The sequence below is a fragment of the Sceloporus occidentalis genome, unplaced genomic scaffold, assembly GCF_023333645.1.
Source record: "Sceloporus occidentalis isolate IW3139 unplaced genomic scaffold, rSceOcc1.0.p SCAF_6, whole genome shotgun sequence".
Taxonomy (NCBI): Eukaryota; Metazoa; Chordata; class Lepidosauria; order Squamata; family Phrynosomatidae; genus Sceloporus; species Sceloporus occidentalis.
This window is the reverse complement of record NW_028316986.1, coordinates 55,495,478-55,516,017: the sequence shown is the minus strand read 5'-3', so window position 1 is coordinate 55,516,017 and position 20,540 is coordinate 55,495,478. Positions and strand designations below refer to the sequence as shown.

Below are 20,540 nucleotides of genomic sequence, written 5' to 3'. Positions count from 1 at the left end.
GATAGAGATTGTGATTTATCCCTTCACTATCCCTACTGCCTGCCTTCAAAATTTAGATTGACATATATTTGTGTTCCTAATAATTTTTTTTATGTTCATTATGGTGTCCTCATCATACCTGAAATCACTTTCAGTTTGATATTTACCACAAAATGGCCAAATACAATTGGTGAATGTGTGACTTGTACAATAGATCAGGTAAAGGCAAAGTGGTATGGGCGGTCTTTTTGCAGCACTTATGACATTGTCTATATTTTAGCTATCCAATTTAATCATATATTTATGTTAAACTTTTCCCGGCTTTGCCAACAACTGACTTTTAAAACATTTTTGGAGGAAATATCCCATCCAGGGTTGGGGTAGGGCATCAAGAAATGTATGGAAGGCTATTGGGTAGTGTGGTGCTGATGCAATCCACTGTTTGGGATGATTCAGTGCATCTGCGTGAGCAGAATCTGGCCATAATAGTGAGAATCTTGCAATTATCCCTTAAATGAGGTTTGCCTTCTCAACAATGCTTGGCATAACTAAACTGTTTGTGTCATTTGAACCTATTTGTTTGGATGTTATGTCAAACAAGTTGGTCCATCCACACAGTCAAAACAGGATATAAAATAAAATATTGTAAGAGTTGGGTGCACCTTCTGTTGATTAATATTTAGGGTGAGAAAACAATACAAACGAGGGATCTGACATTCATTTTTCCCTAAGAAGAAATAGACTATGAAAAGAAATGCATTGCTTAAAAATCATCAGCCTGTCTGTTTAACTCAACATAGTATAATAATGTATACTTATAACTATATAATTCTTTGCATTTCTATTAGGGTTCCCTTGCTACTTGCCAGTTGTCTGAGCCATTACTGTGGTTCATTTTGAGAGTATTGGATACCAGCGAGGCCCTAAAAGCATTTCATGATATGGGTAAGTGACATCCTATCTTCTGAGATGGGTTTGCAGTCTGAACTGCCTTCTTCAGGAACAAAAACATATTTGCATGTAGTAAGAGTCCCCACCCTCCATCTGTGCAACTGAGCTTCAGCTGAAACTCTGTTCTCTGACCAGCAAGAGCATAAGGAACGGTGGTCCAGTAGGTCTGTCTCAGTAGCCTCACACTGTTCCTTACATGCCTGCTTGGAACATGTCCTAGGAACTTTTGATATAAATGCTTATGTAGTTAGGACATGAGAGCCAGTTTGGTGTAGTAGCTTGAGTGTTGGACTACAACTCTGGGTGACCAGGTTTCAAATCCCAATTCAACCACGGGAACCCACTAAATCAGAGGTAGGCAGTCTTTTTGAGCTGGGGGCCAGGTTGCTGTCCCTCAGACAACTGGGGGGCCAAAGCCAAAAAACAAATAATTAAATAATATAGGACATTTTCAAATGTAGGACACATTTTTTAAAAAAATGGAGGACATGCAAAAAAATTTTGATGATTTTTTTTAAAAATGTTAATATAAATGCATGTTTGTTAGGCATGATCAAAATGGAGGACATTTGGGCCTCAGAAGCTGGCTGATATCAATATCACCATCATCATCATCATCATCTCATCATCACCACTATCATTGCCAAAGCAGACCTTTTAGCATTAAAAGCACTGAAAATACACAGAAATGCACTTTGGAAAGTCACACTCACCAAATGGAATGGAAATCCTTCTCCTCCTCCTCTTCTTCCTCCTCCTCCTCCTGCTCCTTCCTTCCTCCCTCCTCCTCCTTCTTCCTCCTTCCTTCCTCCCTGCTCCTCCTCCCTCCTCCTCTTCCTCCTTACTTCTTCCCTCCTCTTCCTCCCTCCCTCCTCCTCCTCCTCTTCCCCTGCCCCCTTCCCTTCCTCTCCGCCGCTGTCAGGCAGCCGTGGGAAGGGAGAGAAAGGGCAGGGGGACCCCCTCCCCTTTCCCTTCCTCTCTGCGGCTGTCAGGGCCGGTGAGAAGGAAGCGGCCTCACCGAGGCCAGGCTCCCTTCTCCCCGGCCTGGCCCCCTCCGGCAGCCACGGAGGCAGCCACGCCGGGGAGAAGGCAGCGGCCTCGGCGAGGGCAGGCTCCCTTCTCCCCGGCCTGGGCTCCTCCGTCAGCCACGGAGGCGGCCAGGCCAGGCCAGGGAGAAGGCAGCGGCCTCGCATGGGCCATGGGGGGAGCCCAGGGAAGCGGCAGGCCGCTTCCACGGGCCCCTTCCCGGCCCGTGCGGTCCCAGGCCTCCCTCTGGAGGGAGAGGCCTGGGGCCGCACGGGCTGAAATGGAGCCTGCGGAAGCGGCATGCCGCCTCCGCGGGCTCCCCCCAGGGCCCACTGCTCTTAAAGGGCCAGGGGCAGCTTGGAAGCCAAGAGGCCTCCAGGCTGCCCCTGGCTCTCTAAGAGCAGCGGGGGTGAGGAGGACGAGGCTTGCCCTCGTCCTGCTCGCCCCCGGCGCTGCAGAAAAAGGGCCGGCGGCAGCCTGGAGGCCTCTGGGCCTCCAAGCTGCCCTTGGCCCTTTAAGGGTGGCGGCAAAGAGGAGGATGAAGCCAGGCTTCGTCCTCCTCACCACCGCTCATAAAGGGCCAAGGGGAGCTTGGAGGCCCAGAGGAGGAGGAGGAGGCCACGGCAGCGGTGGCAGGACTGGGCTGGGGCTGGCGGCGGCGGCGGCGGAAGGACCGGGCTGGGGCCGGTCCCGCCGCCTCCGCAGGCCGCATATGGCCCGCGGGCCGGGGGTTGCTGACCCCTGCACTAAGTGACCTTGGGTGAGTCCCACAGTTAGTCCCAGAAATCCACCTTAGGGTCGCCATAGGTCAGATATTTTTTGTAGGCATACAACAACAACAAGAAGAAGTTTGGACATAATGTCAAATTAAGGTTTGGCATGAAATTCCTGAACACATAGAACTATCAGGTTTATGACCTACTCTCCTCATATTACAGACTTTCTTAATTACTGGGCCTCAGTAAATCATAATTTAGTTGTTTTATCTGAACTAATCAGACTGTGATTGGACATATTATTAGTCACAACATGAATTATCTTTCTGTTTCATTTATAGGAGGTGTTCAACTGATTTGCAATAACATGGTAACCAGCACTAGAGCCATTGTGAACACAGCAAGAAGCATGGTTTCAACTATTATGAAATTCTTAGACTCTGGTCCTAGCAAGGCAACAGATAGTAGTCTGAAAGCAAGAGTGCTAGCGTCCGAGCCTGATAATGCAGAGGGAATCCACAATTTTGCACCATTGGGTATGTTATGTGCCACCATCAAATTATTATTGTTATTACCATTTTGTCATCCTTATTTCATTATATGGCAACATCAGTGTACATGGCACTTCACATGAGTGTTTTACAACCATTAGTTTGACAGTTTCCTGCCCAGGCTTACAATCTAAAAAGACATGACACCCATGGAAAAGGGGATGACAGTGGGGAGGAGATTTCCAGTAGATGCTGACTGCTGTTCTCATAGCTGTCACATTTGAGACAGCAGGGGGCCTAGGCATGATGGAACCGTACCTCTTTGTGCTACCCTCAAAAGGTCACACCTGCTGGGCCTAGGCACTATGGAAATATATTTTTGAACTATAACTGAAGCATTTTAAAGGTTTTGAAGCATTTTCTGAATCATTTTAAAGTACTAAAATAAATATTTTCAAGCATGTATACATACATACACAAACACAAAATATACTGTGCTCATCTAAGTCATTGTCCTTAATTGGCCAAAACATATCATTCGTATACATAAGAAAGAAAGAGAGAGAGAGAGAGATCACCAGACTGAGGGAAGCTCAGGGCCATTTAAAAATACAAAAGGCTGTAGTTGGGGGCAACAACCTCAGTTTTCCCCATCACATCTACGTTCATCCTTTTGCAAGGTTTGCCACATCATGTAAAGTATCTTAAGGCTGTTTAACATGCAACCTCACCCAGATTCTGAACGTTTAGTTTCTTTAATTTGATCAATTTTTTAATCTGAATTTTAGCCATCCTGCCAAAAAAATGTGGGTGACAGAGTAGCTTACATATGTCAGTAATATAATCACTTGTCTCAGACTTATTATTCATCTAAAGCCAAAGCACCAAATGAAAAGAGTTTAGAAGAGCAAAGAACAGTTGTTTACATTCTATTTTGGAGAATGCAAATTGATAAGAACAAATTATAGTAAGAACTTACTTTATAAGGAGGATAAGTTAAAAATTATTGCATAACAATGTATGAATTGTTGGGAACATAGCAATAGCAAGTACCGCTTATGAGTGCACTTAAGCACTCCTTTAAGCAGTTTACAAAGTGTAAGCTAATTGCCCCCAACAATCTGGATACTCATTGTAGCGACCTTGGAAGGATGTAAGCCTGAGTTGAGCTTGAGTCCCTGGACTGGTATTGAACTCGCAACCTTATGGTTTAATTCAAAGATATAGCTGTGTTAGTCTGTAGAATAAGTACATAGGTGTTACAAGATCTATCTATTAATCTTATGGCTTGTGAGTGAGTGGCTGCAGTACAGGCATTTAACCACAAGGTCTCTTCAACATGATACAGAATTGGATGCTTCTGTCCCAATTTTAACCCCACCACTTTTCTGGATCTGAATTCACCCCTTCTTAATTAGAGGCTTACTGTTTCCTTTTTGTTTTTTTAATTATCTGAGGTGTTTGTGTTCTTATCTTTGAAATCCTTCTGCTTAATGTATGTATTAATGGCTGTTGTTTGCTAAAGGTTCGATTACATCAAGCAGTCCTACAGCCCAGCCTGCAGAAGTATTGCTACAGGCAACACCACCCCACAGAAGAGCTCGATCTGCTGCATGGTCTTACATTTTTCTGCCTGAGGAAGCCTGGTGTGACCTTACAATTCATCTTCCTGCTGCAGTGCTGTTAAAAGAAATTCACATTCAGCCTCATCTTGCATCTCTTGCAAGTATGTATAATTATGTATCATTTATCTCAGGGGTCGGCAACCTGCAGCCCGCGGGCCGGATCCGGCCCGCCAAGGCCTTCCTATCAGCCCCTGCACAGTCCTGCCGCCGATTTCCCCCGTTTTCGCACCGCTCCAACCGCCATTTTGTTTTTCAAAATGGCGGCCAAAGTCTCGCGTGACCTCAGGATGGCAAAGGTCATGCGATACTTCGGCTGCCATTTTGAAAAACAAAATGGCGGCGCCCATCTAGTAGGCCCGGTGCAGCCCCTGGAGCACTCCAACAGGGCTCCAGGGGCTGCAGCAGGCTCCACCTCGCCCTCCGCCCTCCTCCTCCTCCTCCTCCTCCCTAAGAGCAGGGAAAGGAGGAGGAGGCAGAAGGAAGGAGTACAGAGCGAGGGAGAAAGGGAGCCAGAGCAGCAGCTGCAGCCACAGCAAGGCGAGAGGTTGATTCATTGGGGGAGGGGGTTAGCTGGGTGTTCTTTCTGCAAAATGCTCTCTCACCAACTTGTGGCTTTTCTGGGTTGAAACTGTGTGCATGCTTGCTGCAGTTTATTTTCAATTGCATTTTAGTAATTTCCTTGCTTGTAACTTTACTACTTGCCCTGGGTGTTCTTTCTGCAAAATGCCCTCTCAATGAGAAAGAGGAGGAGGAGGAGGAGGAGGAGAAAGAGGGGGAGGAGGTGGAAAGGTGAGTCATTTCAGGTCTGCCTTGGGTTTTTTCCATTAATTCTTAAAAATATATAACACTTATTTTTGTTTTTTTATTTCATTATTTTTATTATCGCTTTTTATTTCATTTCATTATTTTTATTATTTATGAAGGTGAGACAGTGTGACTTTCCAAAGTGCTGTAACAAAGGTCTGCTGTAACAATGATAGTGGTGGTGGTGGTGATGATGATGATGATGATGATGATGATGCTTCGGTGGAAGCTCCACCCCCAGTGTGTGGCTCCACCCCTGGCATGTGGCTTTGCCCCCAGAAGGTGGAAGCTCCACCCCTGGCATGTGGCTCCGCCCCTGGAGGGTGGAAGCTCCACCCCCGGCTTCGGCCCCCCAGTTGTCTGAGGGACAGCAACCTGGCCCCCAACTCAAAAAGGTTGCCTACCCCTGATTTATCTCATAGGCCAAGGGTGGGAATTGTGTGGCCTACCAAAGCCTTTTTACAGTACCCCCAAAGCCTCTAGCGCTGGTAATGAGTGAAACAAAAATCAGCTCAGAAGGAGATAATCACACTCCAGAAGTCTCCAGTGGACATAGTACTTTGATTTCATGCTATTAAGGCCCACAGTAGCATTTTAAGGTGGAGGAACATTATTACTAGATAAGGATGGCATTCAGTGTGCTGGTTCAAGTGTAACAATCTTGGTCTGATGAATCTGTATGCTTGGTCATATGCAATGACCTGTTACAGACTGCCAAAATAAAGCTGCTTCGGGTCTCTTTGGAGGTATGCTATTTAAATAATGCATGGGTCCTAAGAGTCCTGAGGTCGCGCCAAAGCCACACTCCATTCCTAAGCACTGGAGTGCAGCTTTGGTGCAGCTTCCGGATTCTTAGGATGCATGCATCATTTAAACAGCATACCTCCAAAGAGACCAGAAGCAGCTTTATTTTGGCAGTCTGAAACAGGCCAATATATTTATTTTAACACCTTGTGACACTGTGTAGACTTGAAACTAGAAAGTGGATTGGTTGGAAGCTTTCTGACAAAAATCTGGAAAATACAGCAGAAATTTGTTAGGGATGAGGTCACTTTCTTTGTCACTCACTGCAGTTTATATTTTTTACTCCCAATTTCTGCTTTCTATCTCAAACTCTCTCCTTTTTTCTTCTCTAACCTATTATATCTCATAATATGGCATAGATGTTGACTTTCTTGATGCTGAATTTTGTTTGGGAGGAGGTGCCCATAAGGCATTGTACAGTGCAGCCTCTCATTCTGCAAATAGAGCTCTATAGAATAGCAGCTAATGAGATTAATCTGTCCATTGTAGAGTGGACCTATACCATCTGTGGGGATTCAGTTCAGCCTCCCCCACTGATGTCAAAAAATGCAAATGTTCAAGCCCTGTATTATTCATTGGTGGTGGATGCATTAGCATGTCTGAGTGCATGTACCACTGTTTGAATAATATGGGACATAATGATCCATGGGCAGTCATATCCTCAGATCACCAGCCCACCAATATGGAGAGTCCATTGTATATGTACATAAAGTCAACTCTGTTGTTTCAGCTAACAGCATTTTCAAGATAGTTCAATAGTTGTCTTTTGAAGCATAGTTGAGGACTTAATGTGATATTGCTGCAGGTTACTTTGAATTGTAGAAGTGTTTAACTTGATGGATGGCATGCCTTCCTTTGTTAAGGAAGACTGTTCATTAATATAAAAAGTTCTGCTGATTGAATCAGAGGCCTATTCAGTTAAGCATCCCATTTCTCCCACTGGTTTCTACTGGCCACTACAAGAAATGTAGGTAATAGCCTCTCCAACTGTTGTTCCTCAGCAACTGATGTTCAGATGCATGCTGCCTTTAATTCTAGAGGTTGCATGTACCCATCATGACTAGTAGCTAGTGACAGCCTTCTTTATGGATTTTTCATCCCTTTCTGAAGATATATACAGTGGACCCTTGTTATCCACTAGGATTTGGTTCCAGGATCCCCTGTGGATAACAAAATCAGTGGATGCTGAAGTCTCATTAAATATAATGGCATAACAAAATGATGTCCCTTGTATAAAATGGAAAATCAAGGTTTGATATTTGGAATTTATACTTTTTTTAAACATTTTCAAGCTGTGGATGCTTCACTCAGTGGATAAATAATCCGTGGATGTAGCTTACTGGCCATCACCACATCTTAGGGTAGCAAGTTCAAATAGTTTATTTGTTTAAAATACTTCCTTTTATCTGTGTTGAACCTCTCACCACTCAAATTTATTAGGTGATCCTAGGTTTTGGGTATTATGAAAATGAGAGAAGAAATTCTATTTATTAATTTCTTCAAGCCATGCATTTGCATCTGAATATCTGTCATACCCACTAAAGATTGTAACCTGTTTTTAAAACGTGAGTGTTTGTATTTTTGATAGATGCTACATAGCAGGTGAACATTTACAATTTTACCTTAACCTATTATGACCCCAATATCTTTTTCCTAGTCACTCACCTCTTCCTCAAACTTCATCATTGTTTATAAGAAAATGAAGATGGCAGGTGTTGTCCCCGTGTACATTATTAAGTATAATATACATTATACTTAAAACTAGAGTTATTATCTGCTCACAGAGTTTGGAGATATCCTTTTGTTGCTATTCACAGTCCATGTTACATAAATTTGGTACTTAGCAACCTTACTGCTGACATCAGATCATTTATAACCATGCTTTAAAACATTGATTCCAGATTCTTAGGGCAGCCTAACATTTACATCCCTCCATTGTGAAAACATGCCATCTCTTTTAACTTCCTGCTCCCATTTCTCTGACCCATTAGAGGTCCTGTTCTATCTCATGATCAAAGTGAAGAAGAGAAACTGATATCCTTCTCTCATATAGGTACCAGAATTCAAAGTTGCTAACTGAAAATGAATGTTGGGAGATTCAGAATAAAGAAAAGCCAAGTATTTTACACAGAACATAGTCAGTATGTGGAATCTGCTAGCACAAGATGTAGCAATGGCTCCCATCTTGGATGATTTTAAAATAATTAGATTAGACAAATTTGTGGTGGATAAGACTTTTATTTATTTGATTTCCAATCATCCTTCTTAGTGATGGGACTCAGAGTGGCATACAACTAAAAACAATATAAAAATTAAACAGTTTTAAACTGTTTTAAAATTTTAATAACTTAAAACTTAAAGGAAAAGCTTCTGTCAATGACAAGGGCTATATTTCACCTCCAGTACGAAAGGCAGTACGCCTTAACATACCTGTTTCTGGGAGCACACATCTTCATTCCAAGTCCTGGATATGGACTTCCCATATGCAGTGGTTAGCTGCTGTCCACAGTGGATTCCCTTAACAGTATTATAGTTTAGGGCTGCTTAAGAGTTTTTGTGAAAAGCCTTTAGGAGGTTCCAAATGTAGTGTGCCCACCTGATTAACCCTGTGTACATGCTTCTTGACACTTTTGAAGAGTTGTAAAAGATTAGTGAGATAAGATTTAACTTTGTAGAAACCAGTTTGATTCTTCTTCAGCAATACTTGTTTTTCTGGATGCCTGATAATTTTGTGTTTATGCTTCTAATGAATTCACATGAAATGACATTGAGTTAACTGGCCTGTAATTTCCTCCCCCCTCCCAGATCTCTGTTCTCAAATTAGTGATACTTAAGCACATTTGCATACAGATATAAATGCTGACATAGGATTTTTGACTAGACTCTGAACTTTAAAACTTTGTTGCTACTTTTTGCCTTTTCCAGCCACACCAATTCACTTTCCACACATGACCTCTTTTTAGGTCAACCTGGGTACTCAAACCCCTTCCCACTACCCCTTTTCACCAGTGTATCTCAGCCACCTTGGCTGTTAAAACCCCTCAGAGTCTAATAAACCTCTAACTCTAACTCAGAGCTCTCTCTCTATCTGTTTCCTATGTAATGTGTATAATTACAGCGCTTTAGAAATAAAGTTTAATAATAATAATGCCCCATCTCCCTCATAAACATTCCTCTCTTCCTATTTATAATAATAATAAATAAAATAATAAAATATTTATTTATAGCCCGCCTTTCCACAGATCAAGGCGGGTTACAGAAAATACCATTACAGCATAAAATCACAATAAAAACAGCAAAAATTACATTATAATGGCAAAACACAGATTACCATAACAATATCCAGCTAGCTAAGATATATAAGAAACAATAACAATGAGGGGGACAATGAGGGGAAGGAGAGACTGCATTGGGGACAGTTAGGGGAAAGCTTGTTGAAACAGAAAGGTTTTTAACCCTTTCTTAAACAGGTCAAGGGAGGTGGCCGAGCGGAGCTCACCGGGAAGCGAGTTCCTGAGCTGGGGGGCCGAGATGGAAAAGGCCCTCTGCGTTGTTGTGGCATATTTCGAGTCTGGAACTCTCAGCAGTTGCTTCCCAGCCGATCTGAGTGCGCGGGGCGGATTGTATGGAGAGAGGCGGTCCTCAAAGTACCCTGGGCACAAGCCATTTAAGGCTTTATAGGTGATAACCAACACCTTGTATTGCGCTCGGAAGCGAATAGGCAGCCAATGAAGATCTTATAGTACTGGTGTTATACGGCTGGCCCTGGGAGATCCAGTGATACTTGGGAATAGCACCCACCTTTTCTTGGCTAAACTCCCATTGGCTAATACCAGCCTCAGATTGGATGTTGCCAAGACGCCAATCTGCCTTTTCTCCATCAAGACACAAACAACAATAAACAACAATCCTTTCTTTACCTAGTGGTTTAGGGTTTCTCCTGAAAAGGTCATACCTTACAGTTCATGAAGGGAAGATTTTAGCCATTAATAACAGCAGAAATTACACTGGGCTCTTGGACATGATGGAACCATTTCTGATCTGCACAAAAATATTCTAACATATAAAGTGAATTTTATGGCATTGTTATTGGTCAGTCAGAAGGCAGATAAGGGAATAGGGATTCTGCTTTTGTTGGATGGGGTTACACTCCCCTTGAAATGTCAGGTTCGCAGCTTGGGTGTGTTCCTGGGTTTGGATCTGAGCCTGGATACCCAGGTTTCGGGTGTGGCCAGGAGTCCAATTGCATATTTAAAACTAGTGCACCAGGTGCATCTGTTCTTTGAGCTACTGTGACACATGCCTTGACTACATCCCATTTCTATTGCTGCAATGCACTCTACATGTGGCTGCATTTGGGAACTATTCAGGAACTTCAGTGGTTCCAAAGTGTTGTAGCCAGGCTGTAGACTGGGGCTGGCTACAGGTATCATGTGACTCCCCTGCTGAAATGATGCACTGGCCAGTCCATTTCTGAACAGAATTCAAAGTGCTGTTTTTGACTTTTAAAGCCCTAAGCAGCTTGGGTCCAGACTATCTGAAGGGCTATCATCCTATACAAGCCTTCCAGAGTGTTAAGATCAGCAAGAAAGAGCTTTCTTTCAGTCCCACCACTTTCGTAGGCATGGTTGGTGAGGACTCAGGAGAGAGCCTTCTCCCTGGTTGCTCCCAGACATTAGGCTAACTCCCTTCCATGGGAGTCAGGTCCCCCCCCCCCCCCGCTGCTCTCTTTTTGCTGGCAGCTCAAGTCATTTTTATTTCAGCAGGTGTTAGATGGGTGAATTGTACTTATGCAGTGTGATGTGCTGTTTTAATGAGTTTTTAAAAAAATGATTTCAACTGTGCAGTTTTTAACTTTTTATTAGTATTGTTAATTATATTTTCACTTTTAAAATTAATGTTTCCTATAGATAGATAGATAGATAGATAGATAGATAGATAGATAGTTCAGTGACCAGCTATTTGGGGCGGTAGTGTGCTTTTATTGCTTCACGTGTTGAATAAGTTTACTTATTTTTTGTTCTAAAGCAGTGGATTCCTGTACATTGCAACCTGCCTCTAGCTCACAATGTCTGTTTGTGTCTTTGCAGCGTGCCCTTCTTCAGTATCAGTTGAAATAAGTGCAGATGGTGTGAACATGTTACCCTTATCTACACCTGTTATCACGAGTGGTCTTACCTACATAAAAATACAACTTGTAAAAGCTGAAGTTGCCTCAGCTGTTTGTCTTCGCCTTCACCGCCCACGAGATGCTAGCACATTAGGTCTCTCTCAGATTAAACTGCTTGGGCTCACTGCCTTTGGTAACACTTCATCTGCAACAGTCAATAATCCATTCCTTCCTTCTGAAGATCAGGTATCCAAAACAAGGTATGTATTCTTAGTAGATAACAAGTTACCTGATGATTTATCAAATGTTTCTTTTCTTACTCACTATATTATAAGATTAGTCCAAAAACATGGAAACGATTATTTTCATCCTGCAGACTTTATTTCCCTCATGGCTCCTGCCAGGGCCAAAGACATGAACATATCCCTGAAGAGCTCACTCCTGCCAAGGCAAATGGGTTTGAAAAAGGCTTCCCGGTAGACAGGAGGGTATTCTCTTTGGAGATTATTAGGGGCACTGTTAGCCCTTCTCAGCTGCATCTTCCACAAAGATATTCTTTCCTTTTTTTCCTCCCGACCATGGCAATAGGGTTTGGAAGAATACTTCTGTTGGCTCCAATTAGATGTTTGTTAGGTGTAATTGCTTCATACAAAAAAGGAACAGGAAATTGTAAAGACTTGGTTGGAACTGAGGGCTCTGGATTTGACCTATGGTTTGGCAGTTGCCTGTCTGTGTCCTACCTAGATGACTCTCTTGTCTTAGTAGTCTTGCCATATGAAGTTTACCAAATACACAACAAATAAATGTAGGAGATTTTGTGCTAGCTAGGTTTTCACAGATTCCTTTTTAAAGTGTTGCTGTTGTCCCCTGTGGTAATTTTCTGGAAGATGGTACACAACTCAAATGAACCCCATTATGTGGTGAATGGGTGGGCAAGTTGGTCTTGGTAGTAGTGACCAAGTCTCCCTTGTATCTCCCACCATTTGAGCTTTTTGGCAGCACTGCTGCTGTAGCTATCTGCTTCATCATGCATAAAATCTGCTTATTTTTGTTAGGTACCTAACAGATACTCTTCATATTATCCTTCCAGTTGCTCACATCTCACATACCAACAACAAAGAGTCTTTTAATGAGTTTCCTGTAGATTTATACAGGGATATCACATTCAGATCACTTCAGAAACATAGTATGCCAGACAGATTCTGAGTTTTTAAAAAGTTGTGCTTATTCTCATTACTTATACAGACTTCATAAATTTGAGCATAACAGCCCTTTAATTCATTCATATTCACCTTGTATTATATATGGAGGCTGTGTGTTGTCAAGCCTCCCCATTCTAAGAATCCGCATTACAAAGCTTAACTGATTGCTTTGAAATCAAGAGAGAACCTTTTTCTCCATTTTAATTTATTTTCTTTTTTCAGTATTGGATGGTTAAGGTTGTTGCATCATTGCCTCACTCACATCAGTGATTTGGAAGGAATGATGGCTAGTGCTGCAGCACCCACTGCCAATCTGCTGCAGACATGTGCTGCTCTACTGATGTCTCCATACTGTGGCATGCATTCTCCTAACATCGAAGCAGTGCTTGTAAAAATTGGGCTTCAGTCAACCAAAATAGGCCTAAAACTAATAGACATTCTGTTAAGAAACTGTTCTGCATCTGGAAGTGATCCTACAGGTAATGATGTAGTTTGTTTATTTTGCAATGAATTTTTATAATTTGTATTAACTTCAGTAAAGTTTAGTAACTTTAGTGTGCCTTGAAAAATCTTGCTGGTTTCAAAAAAATCAATTGCCCTATCAGGCAGGTGAGGATTGGGGATCTTGGATGTCTCTCATTCATGTGTGTGCCTTCAGATTGACTGTCGATTTATAGAATTGACTTGAGAGCAAATAACAACAACCAGTCCAATGCAAAACAGTGTTAGTGTGCCAAAGTCTTTTTATTCTATGACAAGTTCAGGTGAGCAATCCAAACAATGTGGGTTAGCCTTTGCATTGTCCAGACTGAGACAGGTCTCATGATCTTTAGAATATTTGTATTGACTCCATCTTCCTTCCTGTCAGTTTTGTCTCTCCAAACTCTGCCCATTGCAGGACAATTGTGTTACTTGTTCTTCTCTATGCTTTTTATTAGATTTTTCTTCTCCATTAATTTTCTTTTGACTCTAAAAGCTTCCGTTTTATTCAGTTTCTTTTACCCCTAAAAGTAGCCCCGATCCAGTATTTTCCTGGCACAAAAAGAAGCAGCAGAAAGCCGCTCCTTTTTTGTGCCACAAAAAAGGCACCTTTGCTGCAGCGGTGGCATTTTTTTTCTGGATTTCTGCGATGCAGCAGGTGTAGACACTGTGCCACAGAAACACCATGAAACTGCTGCATATGTGATCAGCCATACAGCTTCCGGGCAGCGTGGAGGTGTGCTGCTGTCTGAACACCACGCACCTGTGCCACCAGGAAGCCAGGTTTTTTTGCCAGTCTGTACCAGTCCTGACTGTCTAAAAGCAACTTTTCTGCCTAAGATATTTTCTCTTTCTCTTGTTTTGCTCTCCTTCTGTCCTAAACCTTGTAATCTTCTCAAGAAGAAGTAAAATAGACTAGATATGCAGCATGTGTTAAAGATATATATTAGTCACACAGAACCTTTACTGTGTTTGTGACTTACAATCCCAGTGCTTTGGGTCAGTGAATGGAATGTAATTAGATCATGCCTATTCCAGGGCTATGATTTGTCAAATAATCTAAGACCATAACATGTGTGAGCACTAATAATACAAATAATGGAACCACAAGTGCAATCCTTCAGGAGATTTGTAGGGTTACAGTTTGGAACATCCAACAATTTTCATTCACTGCTATAAGATAGATAAATTGAAGTTGACTCAGTGGTGTTCTAGAGAAGGGTGCTTCAGACTATGCTTTAAGTTTAACATCAGCCACAAGATAATAAGATTATTGTTTCACCTTCTTGTGGATTGCTCCTCAGCAATGCACGCACACGCAACTAAATGGCTGCATGATTCTATATCAGCACTTTGGTGCCATTTCTTCTCCAGGTGATGTCCTTCTCTTTAGTTCTACCTTAAATTGTAAAGGCAGGTACGTGGGGAGGAGGCGTGCACCTCTTCCTCCTTCTTCCCTCCCTCTGTGTGCCAGGAGAAATGGCTTCGCATGCCATCTCTGGCATGCATGTCATAGATTTGCCATCATGACCCTAAAAGAATGAGCTTTAACAGTAAGTTACTAGTGTGTCATTGTTCAGGCTGTTGCAGCCCATTTTTGGAGCCATTGCTCTTAAAGGAAACTGTCAATAAAAAAGTGAGTTGCCTCAATAAGATTCTAAAATGTCTCTTGACTTCCGACCTTGTCTGGGCAAAGGAAGGGGTTGACTCACATAGTTGTTAATTGCTCCTCTATACCTTGGAATAGTGATGGCAAACCTTTTTGGGGCCAAGTGCCCGAAATTAAAAGGTCTTCTGGCACCAGGTGTTACCCTGTGCTGGAGGTGGGACTTCTGCCTTCTGGAGATGGAGCTTCTGGGTTGGGACTTCTTCCTCCCGCCCTCACAGGCCTTCAGCTGCCTCTCCAGAGACATCTGGAGACTGGGAAGGAGGAGGAAGCGGCACGTGCCTGTTCCTCCTCCTACCCCAATGCTATTCCTGGCCTTCAGCTGCCGCCAGAAAAGGGTCAGAAAGGAGGAGGAAGAGGCACATACCCTTCCTCCTCTGCCCCATGCACCATTCCCGGCCTTCAGCTGCTTCTTGAAAGACAGCTGGAGGACAGAGTGGGTCAAGAAGGAGGAGGAACAGCTGTGTGCCAGGAAAAATGGCTTTGCGTGCCATCTCTGGCATGTGTGTCATAGGTTTGCCATCACAGCCCTAGAAGAAAGAGCTTTAACTGTAAGTTAATAGTGTGTCATTGTTCAAGCTGTTGCAGACCATTTTTGGAGTCATTGCTCATATACCCTTAATTAAAAACCCACTTTTCTTTTATGTTTGAAGACTTGAATAGTCCTTTGCTTTTTGGAAGACTAAATGGCCTATCATCTGATTCCACAATTGATATTCTCTATCAGCTTGGGACAACCCAGGACCCTGGAACAAAAGATAGGTAAGCAGTTTATTTAACTGACATAATCCAGAGTTCATAGATTATAAAGAATAAATGTGTTCTTCAAAGGTATCATAAATGAGTTCTGAGTAATATAGTCATAGGCCTGAAACAGACAGGCAGGAAAGAGTGGCTTCCAGCCAGTTTGGGGTGGGGGCATGCAGACAACTGACATCCCCAGAGCTGCTGGATGCCACATGGAGAGCACACACACCCAGGAATAGCTAGCACAAGAAGGAGCAGGGGAAATCTGCTCTTTGCTAGCAGCCTGTTTGAGACTGCGGCAGCAACCTGATTCAGGACCGGGCCGTGTGGTTGCCATGATTCTGCACGGATCAGGGGCAACCAGGGCTGGAACGTCCTCAGGCTTTTTAAGCATATTTGAATGTTGTTGTATATTTTCATTTTCTATGTGTATTTGTTTTTATGAGTGTAAACCTTTGAATGGAGATTGGCTAATGCAGTCAGCCCTCCACATTTGTGGGGGTTAAAGGTGCAAGACCCCTGCAAAAGTGTAAAACCTACAAATATCTCTAGTGTCCTCCCCCAACATACATGCTACAGATGACAGTTTGCAGCTGATGTTGTCGTTCTCAAAGAGAAGGAAGAGAAGAACAACACTGAAGCAGATTTTTGCAGCATCACAACAGCTCATCCACTTTGCCCTCTACCTCCTCTCAATCTCCTTTCCTACCAACAGCCCCAATGCCTCCACGGATTCCTTCCTTTGGTCCCTAGGATGATGACACTGAAGGGGATTTTTGCAGAAGCTACAACATCTGCTTCTCCGCTGTCTCGATGGCAGGGTGGAGGGGAAGGAAGAAGGCTTGGAGCCTGGCGAAGGTGGCATCAGAGCAAAGTGTAGGCTTCGTAGTGCCAAAGCAGCAAAGGGAATAACAGCCCAGAGCTCTTGGTGGGAAAGGAGACAGAAAGGAGGAGGAGAGGAGAAATTACAAACTGTCACTTTTGTCTTATCCTGCAAGGTCTAGGAAGGGCTAGATCTAGCTCTGGCAGTGACTCTTCCCCTACTTCATCCTGCAGACAGGCTGGACTTAGCCTGCTCCAACTGTCTCTTTTGCCCACCACTTTCAAACTTTTGGAAGTCTTGGCCAATGAATGTCCTGTGATGCAAATGGAGGGAAAAGTAGAAGGGGAGGTGGGGGAGGAAGGCAGAGCCAGTGGCCCTCGGGAGCAGTTCACATTGTGAGTCCCCATGATTGCTGTCACCACCATCACCAGTCCCACCCAGACTGCAGGAAATGGGAAATAAAATAACATATGTTAAAAACATACAAAAAGTTATGATTAAAACAATATTACATCATCAACAAAGATTAGTCAGATAAAAGATTAAAACAATTTAAAACAAATAATTAAAGCAGTAATATATGCTGAAAATCAGTATATGAAAACAATCAATCCCACAATGCCTGGCAATTTTCTCTCTCTCATTCTCACTGTGTATTATACATGTTTCATTATTTATTGGTTTTTGCTGAGGTTATATTGAAAAAGTGGAAAATGAGATTGTTCACAGCCATCAGTAGCAGTATTCTTTGTTTTTGACTTGAGCTTATTTAATGTTTGTCTGTCTTGTAGAATTCAAGCACTGTTGAAGTGGGTCAGTGATTCGGCAAGAGTAGCTGCTATGAAGAAGAGTGGTCGAATTAACTACATCTGTCCAAACAGCTCTACAAGAGAATATGGTCTTCTGATGCCATCTCCTTCCCATTTGCACTGTGTAGCAGCAATTTTATGGCATAGCTATGAATTGCTTGTAGAATACGATTTGCCAGCATTGCTGAACAGAGAGCTTTTTGAGTAAGTAGACAAAGCAATCATTTGTTCCAGGTGTGTCACAAATTATACTTCCTGGAAATCAGTCATACAAAGTACTGGGTCACAATTTTTTTTACTTCTATTTTAATGGGTTTAATAAATGAGCGATAGCGTTGTTGGAGTGCCACATGTTATGATGACTAACACTGTAGTCTTCAAAAGTGGATTTCGTAGAGACCTGTTGATCCAGACTGTTTCCTATTGTGCCTTTGTACATGACAGTCCTTATATCAAGTTCATTTTGTAAGAATTAAATTGGCTCTTGGTTGTGATTATCAAACATAAATCTGAAGCTTCTCTACTCCATGTTTCATATAATATGAATTTGCTACTTATTTGGGCAGTGCCTTTTCCATAATGTTGGTTCTTGAATGTTTCTGTTTTGTATTGATCTGGAGATCAATACAGCCATTGAAACTATGGTATTTTTCATAATTCTTTTACAGTTTTTGAATTCATAATAATCAAATAGCAGAGACTCTCAAACCAGTACAGTGGGACCTTGTTATCCACTAGGGGTTGGTACCAGGATCTCCCATGGTTAACAAAATTCGTGGATGCGCAAGTCCCATTAAATCTAATGACGGATCAAAATGGTGTCACTTGTATAAAATGGAAAATCAAGGTTTACTATTTGGAATTCATAATTTTTTGGAATATTTTCAAGCTGTGGATGCTTGAATCCATGGATAAGAAATCCGTAGATAAGGAGGGCCGACTGTAGTTCTGGAATAGATCTTTTTAACTGCAAAGGTATTGTTTTCAAAAGCATTTGTTTCAAAACTTCAGCAATGGATTTTTTCACTCTTAGTATTTCCCATCACCCTTAATGGCTTTGGTTTTGTTGCATAAAACAGTACAGTGCAAACATCGATATAACATCGCTCTACTTTAAAGAGGATTTTTCATGAAGAATGTACATAGTTAATTGGTACAGATTTAAAGAGTTTTTCCTGACATGTTTTAGGTTTTTATTTTAAATTTGGTCATTTTTTAATCTTTAAGCAGTTCTTACTACTGAGATTCTGAAGGCTATCCTGAAAAGCAGAAAGAGAGAGGGGTTTGCAAAGTTCTTACTGTCATTTTCCAATTATTTTCATGCCTGCCTTTCCTTAGCAACTACACTGGTCCCTTCACATTTGCTGGGATTAGGGGTGAAGGACCCCCGTGAATGTAGAAAAAATGCAAGTTAAAAAACCACTATTCTTTTTACTTGAGAGAACCCCTCTCTAAAAATCTTCAAGTCCTGCAGTGTAACTCTGCCAGAAGTTGACCATACAATCATGTTGGAAGACCCTCAGATGCCTAGAGTAGAGTTTTCTGTCAGAACTTCTAGGTTCTACAGCACAGCTCTATGGTCACCTTCCAGCAGAATTGTGCTGGAGGACATAGAGATTCCTAGAGAGAAAATATTAATCAAAACTGCAGATAATCAAATCTGCAAAAGTCAAAGCTGCAAATGTGGAGGGCCAACTGTAATTATCTCAACATTTCCTCCTCCCAGTTTCTTGATTACATGGGCCTATAAAAGAGCAAAAAGATGAGCAGAGATGAAAAGGGGACAGAGAAATATCTAGCAGCTATTATTTTGTTTAGCTTTGATTTCCTCTGCCTGTTTCTAGTGAAGTCTTAAGAATTCTTGACTTCAAAACTCTTACATATGCCTACTTTTCATATGAAAAGATACTACTATAAAGCTAGATTCTGATTTTATGTGCTTGGTTTTATAAGAGACTTGAACTGTTCTTAATACAAGTAGGTCTAATAAATAATATTTTTTTTCAGGACAGCAATTTCTCTTTTATTAAGTCAAACTCTATCCATGCCCCTGAGCATACAAAAGGATATTTTGGTGTTCATTATAACTAAAAAGAACCAGTGTGGTGTAGTGGTTTGAGAGTTTAACTATGACTCTGGAGTTCACGGTTTGAATCCCCGCTCACCTATAGAAACCCACTTAAGCAAACGTCTCAACCTTAGACAGGGAAGCACCCTCTGAAGAACTTTTTCCAAGAAAACCCTGTGATAGAGTCACCATAAGTCGTAGCTAAAAACTGTGACCACTTCAAAAATATTGAGCGTTTTTTCACTGTTTTTTATTTATTACCAGAAGCAGAGTTTGCATGATATGGGACCTGTGACTTCATGGATTTTGACTAAACCTATGCTTATGTTTTTGGTTTTCTAGGATGTAGTACATGCTAATTATTATTATTTTTCATCCTTAGGTCTCTCTTTAATTGGTCTATGTCTCTTCCCTGCAATATGGTTTTGAAGAAAGCTGTTGACAGTCTGCTTTGTTCAATGTGTCACATTCATCCAAATTATTTTTCCTTACTCATGGGTTGGATGGGTATTACTCCTCCCCCTGTGCAGCAACACAGACTGTCTATGACTGATGATAGCAAAAAACAGGATCTTAGTTCATCTTTAACAGATGACTCTAAAAATGCACAAGCACCTCTTGCACTAACAGAGTCTCACCTGGCCACCCTTGCTGCCTCATCACAGTCTCCTGAAGCTATTAAACAGCTGTTGGACTCAGGTTTGCCCTCCCTTCTTGTGAGAAGCCTTGCAAGTTTCTGCTTTAACCATACCTCTGCCTTTGACTTCAATGTTCAGTCAACAGACAATTCTCAAGATAGACTCAGAAGACACCATATTCCACAGCACTTTAATAAAATGCCCATCACAGCAGACTTAGTTGCTCCTGTTCTCAGGTTTTTGACAGAAGTTGGGAACAGCAATCTTATGAAGGATTGGTTGGGTGGCTCTGAGGTCAACCCACTGTGGACTGCACTTTTATTTCTCCTCTGCCATTCTGGTGCTACATCTGGAAGTCATAGTGTGGCAGCACAGCAAAATAGTGCTAGGCCTACGTTACTTTCTTCAGCTTCAGGAACAGGATTGACCACTCAGCAAAGGACTGCAATAGAAAATGCTACAGTTGCATTCTTCTTACAGTGTATCTCTTGCCATCCTAATAACCAGAGGCTTATGGCACAGGTAATAATACAAGTTCTGAGTGAGTTATATTAAAATATTACTTTAGCTGGTTTGAAAAACTTGAGGGGGGGATTTTGTA

The 20,540-nt window shown here is 42.1% G+C and overlaps 1 protein-coding gene across 1 annotated transcript in view; it reads left to right on the top strand.

The window, feature by feature from the left end:
• The window catches only part of BIRC6 (baculoviral IAP repeat containing 6), a 241,574-nt gene that overhangs the window by 137,843 nt on the left and 83,191 nt on the right, over positions 1-20,540 (top strand). The window contains exons 48-55 of the mRNA XM_089529449.1: positions 828-924; positions 3,014-3,208; positions 4,689-4,889; positions 11,487-11,766; positions 12,931-13,187; positions 15,508-15,616; positions 17,216-17,437; positions 19,684-20,461. Of these exons, the coding sequence (XP_089385575.1) occupies positions 828-924; positions 3,014-3,208; positions 4,689-4,889; positions 11,487-11,766; positions 12,931-13,187; positions 15,508-15,616; positions 17,216-17,437; positions 19,684-20,461 (2,139 nt within the window). The remainder of the gene's footprint in view (positions 1-827; positions 925-3,013; positions 3,209-4,688; positions 4,890-11,486; positions 11,767-12,930; positions 13,188-15,507; positions 15,617-17,215; positions 17,438-19,683; positions 20,462-20,540) is intronic.